At 40.6% G+C, this 7,253-nt stretch overlaps 1 protein-coding gene across 1 annotated transcript; it reads left to right on the top strand.

The window, feature by feature from the left end:
• Window positions 1-972: 972 nt before the first annotated feature.
• Window positions 973-6,965, top strand: LOC310776418 (transmembrane protein 120A-A-like; the record flags this gene model as incomplete). Its single annotated transcript, XM_083636610.1, has 12 exons — window positions 973-1,041; window positions 1,944-2,062; window positions 2,419-2,535; window positions 2,636-2,695; window positions 3,464-3,559; window positions 3,705-3,794; window positions 4,112-4,177; window positions 4,354-4,415; window positions 4,629-4,721; window positions 5,143-5,207; window positions 5,559-5,627; window positions 6,849-6,965. The coding sequence occupies 12 exons, from the start codon at window positions 973-975 to the stop codon at window positions 6,963-6,965; spliced, it is 1,023 nt and encodes a 340-aa protein (XP_083492736.1).
• Window positions 6,966-7,253: the final 288 nt, after the last annotated feature.

Below are 7,253 nucleotides of genomic sequence, written 5' to 3'. Positions count from 1 at the left end.
AATTACCCCTATTATCATGTTGTTACTAAGCTGTAATGTAAAGTGCTAGTAGTCCCTTGACAGCCTATTTGTATAGGCCTACTGCTTGTGTTTTTGCCAATGCCATACAGGCAGAAAATGTAATGCTGACCAATGCTGACAGTTAATACATGTGAAAGGAAACACTGGGGGAAACAGGGAGAAGGATACTGCCTCCACAGAGAAGCCAGTGACACACAGAGATTTCAGAATCACTTTTACAACAGCGCTCTCCTTAAACACTGATGAGAATAGTTCACTGTGCAATCAAATCATGAAAACCTGACTCACTCATTGGTCTCAGAACTTTAGACCTTTTTTTATTGCTCATGGGCCGACTATTCCACTGGCTCGACTAGAGTATGATGGGAGATGGGAGCTTACGTATATCGTGCTAGTGTTTTTACCTCTACATTTACTTGTTTAATGAGGCATTCCCCTTTCAAGAGATCTCTGGCAAATGAAGAGCCACACACAATACAATTTCCATTTGAAACTCAGTCCCTGTGATCCACCAGATGTTGCTATTGTGCATGGTGTCTGTAACTGAGAATGTATACAGAGCAAGGTATGCACAATGGCAACATCTAGCTGGCAGGATGTTGCATGATGGTGGAGGCTTTCGGAGCTGATTTTCAAAATGTCTCCCCCCCCCCACCAGTATGATTATAGAATAATGTGCACTTTTATCTGTGTGAAAGCTAGATTAAGAATGTGATAACTAGAGTGTCTCCACAGAACAATGTCCAAGTTCAGATGTAACACATTTGTTCAAGTCAAAGTTCAGTTTCTGCCATAAACCGTTCGTGTAGATGTGACACACACCCTGAAAAGTAATACTTCACTATAGCATACATTGTTGGCTGTGTGCTAGTCTTGTCTTGCGCGGTTAATAAGCCCTATTGCTTTTTAAGAAGTGGGCCTGCATGGGTATCTCTGTCATTAATTGACGATATGGCTAAAGGTTTACCAGAAGTCCAGGAGGAGTGGAGATGTCTGGAAGAGGATTATCAACACATTCAGGTAAGAGAGGGGTCGCATATCATTTGACAGTATCTCCTTGTGTTATGCAGTATCAAATAATTCAGATAAGCAGTTAATATACACCAAGCACTTTATTACCTTACTAATACTGGGAAGGACTTTCAGCTCAATGTCAACCCAGCTACCAAAGTGACATCCTCCTCAACATTCAAAGCTATGCATTCTGAGCTGCATTTCTTCCCACTGCAGTTCTAAAGAGTAGCTATCTAGTTACTCAGATTCAGATTCAGATTAATTTATTAACGACTGCACAACAAGTCGGCAGAATTTGCTTTCGGTACAGCAATTGTTAAGCACATGAAGCACTGAAGCCTTACCTGGCCATTCTGACCACTCTTATCAACAAGGTGTTTCCATGTGCAGAACTGCCTCTCATTGGATGTTTTTGTGTGTTTTTCATTCTGTGTAAACAAACTGTTGTGCATGAAAATCTTGATAGATCAGCAGTTTCAGAAATAGTCAAAGCAGCCAGTCTGGCACCAATAATAACAACCATGCCACGGCCAAAGTCACTGAGACCGCCCCTCCCCCCATTCTGATGTTTGATGTGAACATGAACTGAAGCTGCTGACCTGTGTCTGCAGGATCTTATGCATTGCACTGCTGCCTGCCACATGATTGGCTGATTGGATAATTGGTGATAATTGGTGTTCCTAAAAAAGTGCACATATGCTTGAGACACTGGCCCACTTTCATGATCAATTGTTTTGAAAATCCTGCAGGGAAGGGGTCCATAGGCACACAAAAATACACACTATTGAAACAGTAATGTATTTTTATGAGAAGCTCCAAGATGAGATGAAATAGCTTGGTTTGGGTTCAAATGTGCTGTGTAATCGACATGTGCTGTTGGTGTAATCCCTTACTCTTATATCATCCAGGAGACACACAGAATGTACCTGCAGAAACTAGATGAAGTCTCCAAGCTGCAGGACAGTTTCTCTTCCTCCATTTCCCGCCAGCGCAAAAGACTGAAGGAGATGTCTCACCTAGTGAAGAAGTGGGTGTTTCAGATTACACACACTCAAATAAGCATAGACACAGATTCACAGACACAGATACATGATTATAGTATGTCATGTCACACACACAGACACACAGGCAGGAAGGCAGGCAGGCAGGCAGGCAGACAGACAGACAGACAGACAGACAGATGTATTTTGATAAACTGGACATATCTCAGCTCAAATGAACACACAAACACACACACACACACACACACACACACACACACACACACACACACACACACACACACACACACACACACACACACTCACAGCATATACACAGCATATCAAATGAATAATGGCATGTCATTATGATACAGGCTTACAATGTGTTGTACACTTATAGATGCAGTAATAGACTTACAGAAGAGGATGCTGAAACCATGGAGGAAATACAAGAGAAAATCAAGAGACAACCAACTGGTTTCGTTGAAATGGAAGCTTTCCTCCCCAAGAAAAACGGGTGAAGACTCCCCCCTTCATTCAAAAGTCCAAAAATAAGAGTTGATATCTGCCAATTATATATGTACAGTGACTTTACAAGAAAATCTCTTATCTTGCAGGCTGTATCTCAGTCTGGTCCTGGGGAATGTAAATGTAACTCTTCTCAGCAAGCAGACAAAGTAAGCAATGATGGCCATCAAATGCATTACACACCACCTACTATCACCACAACTATCATGGCATAGACTCTTGGACTTATGACTTTGTCAAACTGTTTCCTGCACAGTATATAAGTGCTCCTTGCACTCCTTGCATCAGTGAGAGAGGAAACGGGATGAACAGCAGAGCAGGAGAGGGAGACAGGGGCAAAGAAAATCGAGGGGAGGGGGGGACGACAAGACGAGGGGGCTCTGATCGTATCCAATCAATGTCTGGGAGTTCAATAAACAAGGGCATAAAAATAAAATGAAAAACAAACAGGGGGGGGGGGGAGATTACACCTATTCATCCATTTGCATAATGACATTATGGAAAAAGTCTTATCTGTTCAAATTACATTGTTCAGCCTGCAAATATATCTACCTGCTTATCATTTCCCTGAGATATCACAGAATCATGTTTTGCCATCATGTAGGATTGATCTGTCATTGCCATTACTCTAACACCCCATTCACACCTAGTTTTTAAATGTGACCTGTGTAATCCGGATAAGATATCTGGATAATGGTCGCATTTAAAAACCAGGTGTAAATGGGCTGTAAAACATCTGAACATGTGAGCCAGACCAGATGTGGTCAGGAAGTTCTGATCACATCCTGATCCTGATCACGATTCATTTACACCTTGCATTAGCATGCATCTTTCCTTATCCAGATAACATCCAGATAACTTCAGCTGAAATTCTGCCTATTTGTATTTGATTTCTATGTTTGCCGTGTCCTTGCCAGATTCGCCTACAAAGACGAATATGAGAAGTTCAAGCTGTGCCTTACAGTTTTACTGCTGCTCTTCTCCTTTGTATGCTATTTCTTTGTGAGCTACAGGTAAGCATGATCAGAATCAGCTCTTGATACTAATCTGCTGCTTCACCCTGTTCGGCTGTGAGTTTGTTTATATATTTACTGTCAATGGTTTGTTTACATGGAAGCTACATGTACATTTAAGTCACTGTTTTGTCCATGATGGTAGATCTCTGGACGCGATCCTCAATTTCCTGCTGGTGTGGTACTACTGTACGTTAACTATCAGGGAAAGCATCCTCATCACCAATGGGTCCAGGTCAGCACAACCACTCTACTGCAAAAATAAATAAAAAATAATAATCACAAAGCATTTTTCAGTGATGCTTGCTATAATTCATAACATGCTTGCTATAATTCATAACATAAAATCTATTTATAGACCTGTCTCAGAGCAATAAAAGCAATCTTCTAATTATCAGTATTCTTAGTAGCCTACTGTTGACATCTTAGCATTGTTACGTCTTCTTCTGTTTGCTCTTGTAACTACTTGTATCAACAACAAAATGTGTACTGCATTATAGAATCAAAAATGTGTACTGCATTATATAATCTAAAATGTGTACTGCATTATAGAATCAAAGGCTGGTGGGTTTTCCATCACTACATCTCAGCGTTTTTGTCCGGAGTGATGCTGACATGGTGAGATGATGATCGATTCTCTGTCTCTGTCCCTTAATAAGAGATCAACGAGCAATGATGCCACCATGAAACAAACATGTTTAGAACAAACCATCCCTCTGTGAGAAAACATTGACAGATTGAATTGCCGCATTCTTGCTGCATGCATTGCAAATGTTCAGTGTTTTCCCCCTAAGGCCGGATGGGAACTTGTACCAGACTTTCAGGAACCAGTTCCTTGCCTACTCCTTGTATCAAAGTAAGGTCTATTCACTCAGAATACATACATGGTTCAACCTAAGTCAATCTTGCCTTCAACTCTGTGTGTGTGTGTGTGTGTGTGTGTGTGTGTGTGTGTGTGTGTGTGTGTGTGTGTGTGTGTGTGTGTGTGTGTGTGTGTGTGTGTGTGTGTGTGTGTGTGTCTGTCTGTCTGTCTGTCTGTCTGTCTGTCTGTCTGTCTTGTGGAACACAGGTTTTGTTCAGTGTCTGCAGTATTATTATCAGAGTGGTTGCCTGTATAGACTCCGAGCTCTGGGAGAAAGACACAACATGGATCTGACCGTGGGTGAGACCGTCACACAAGCACTCGCAAAACTTTTAGCACTCTAAAGGGCGTTTCACACTGCACCTTAGCCCCAGGCTGAGGGATTTCCGTTGACAGAATCCTATAGTGAGCTGTTAGCCATAGCTACACACACCCATGGGAATCTCTTAGCCCAGGGGTGGCATTTAAATAGACACACATTAGGCCAGATGATGTGTGGTGGCCAGGCATCATCATATTTGAAAATTTCGTAAATACAAATACAAATTAAACTCTTCCTTGGGATTCCTCATTTTGAGAACGACTTCTGATTCTTGTGTACTGTCCCAATCTGAATTGTTTAAAAATGACGACGCAAAGTACAGTACTAATATTTGAACTAACAAACTAAATGCAGAAGAAAAGATCATTGTTTCACAGCCTGCCTACACTCTGTTTTCAGAGGGATTTCAGTCCTGGATGTGGCGAGGACTGACCTTTCTTTTGCCCTTCCTCTTTTTTGGTCATGTGAGTATCTGATGTGGCGCTGACTCCGCCGATTCTTGTGTAATTCCCCTCTTTGGGCCACATACTGAACCCCACTGAATCATGTTGCAGTTGCACGTAACTGTCTGGTCACTGTTTAAAAATCATGCACAGTCATGGTTTAGACTGGATGACACAGATAAGCTGATGTCATACTTGAAAGCGTTGATTTTTACCATGCAAATTTTGACATGATCTGATCCAATGTTTAGGATTTCAGTGCTCTCTGGATAAGAGCTAATCCTTAAATGTACCTCTGTGTTTGGATGATTGAATATTGCATTCATTCACTTTCCAACAAAAGCAACTTTTAAGTCCTGTTTTGTCTCCTAGTTCTGGCAGCTCTTCAATGGCCTCTCTCTCTTCAGAATGTCTCGCCTCCCAGATTGTAAAGAGTGGCAGGTCAGTGTGTCCCTGTTAGTCCTTCATGAGTCCTGTGTTGCACCCCTCTTCTCTTCTCTCCTATTTTATATTTTATAATAGAAAAATATTCAAATAAGCCCTATACATGTGTGGTTCTAGTCTTGGTTACTGCATTAACGGTATTCTTATTTGAATATATAGTTACGCTATTAGAGGCCCTGTTATCAATCAATCAATCAATCAATCAATCAATCAATCAATCAATCAATCAATCAATCAATCAATCAATCAATCAATCAATCAATCAATCAATCAGTTTAATACATGTCCCAGACGGGCACTTTGGTTCACATCAGGCAGTAGTGGTTATTACACATCATTACTAGTTTGAGAGTAGTAATAAAGGCACACTTCAGAATTATAGTAACATTATTACTAGTTTGAAAAAGTAATAAGGCACACTTCAATATTATACAATACAACTATCTGCATGTTATCACCAGTGTATTAAGATGATTTTGTCAAAGATTTAGCTGCTTAAGCCTAGTGCCACACTAACATGCCATTTTCTGCTATGTTAGTTTAAATAACACCACATGACTTCCAAATTCCTTATCACATACAGTATTATATCCAGATTGCTCATATTTAGGGCTGTAGTGCCCTCAGAGGTTTTAAATCCTCCATTAAGAAGTGGCTGAGAGAGGGTCAGTCCTGCGGCCACCTATAGTCATTGGTGTGGCCTCATATACTGTTTATTTCTGTGCTGTCATTTATTTTTTACCATTTGCCAATGTGTGATTTTAGTGGATTGCTATCTACCTCTATGTGTTCTATTTTTACTGTTATGCGCATTGTATATGTTGTATCTTGCTAATAGTAAGTATGATTTTTTGTCATGTATGTTGAGTGTTTAGATATTAGGATTTTCCTTTAATTGCTGTATTTGATATGTAGGCTACTGTGTGCGCACAGGACTCTGTGTGCCCAGGGACTACAGATGCAAATGAGCTTTTAGCTATCTCTGGTGCAATATATTTATTGTGTACTGTCCCTGCTTCAATAAACAATAAAGATAAAGATAAGATTGATCTCAGGGTTGGGTGGTTGAGTGGTGGAGAAAATATATGTTTTTCACAAATCTGGGTATTGGCTATTTCGTGTCAACAGAAGCTCAATCTCCTGCGTAGGCTATTTCATGATCGTGTAAATCTCTTATGCCTCCTCATTTAAGGTCATCAATGTTCTATGTGATTGCAGGTCTTGATGTGCGGCCTCTGCTTCCTCATTTTGTTCATGGGAAATTTCTTCACCACTGTTGCTGTTGTTCGTCAGAAGAAGCTCAAGAGCAAGAGTCAGAAAGCAAAGAATCAGTGATGCAGAAACAGTGTGTGGCACATGGGTTCCTCCACTCCACAAAGCCCACAAAGCACTCAGCATCAGCATCATTTGTTAGTAGTGGGCCTAATTCTAGTGTAGAAATGAGTCGATTGGTGTCCTTGTTTTGACTTCCATGATATGTGATGTTGACTGAGTATGCTAATACGCCCACTGTCTGCTACAGTATTACAAATCAAATAGCAAAAAAAAGTGTGTTGTGTTGTGTTCAATTCAATGTTCAATTGAGTCCCATAATGTCTTTGCCATGTTGTCCTCTATGAACAA

This window comes from Poromitra crassiceps (genome assembly GCF_964638095.1).
Source record: "Poromitra crassiceps genome assembly, chromosome: 5".
Lineage (NCBI taxonomy): Eukaryota > Metazoa > Chordata > Actinopteri > Beryciformes > Melamphaidae > Poromitra > Poromitra crassiceps.
Note: the sequence above shows the minus strand (reverse complement) of the source record. Positions and strands in the feature narration are given on the sequence as shown.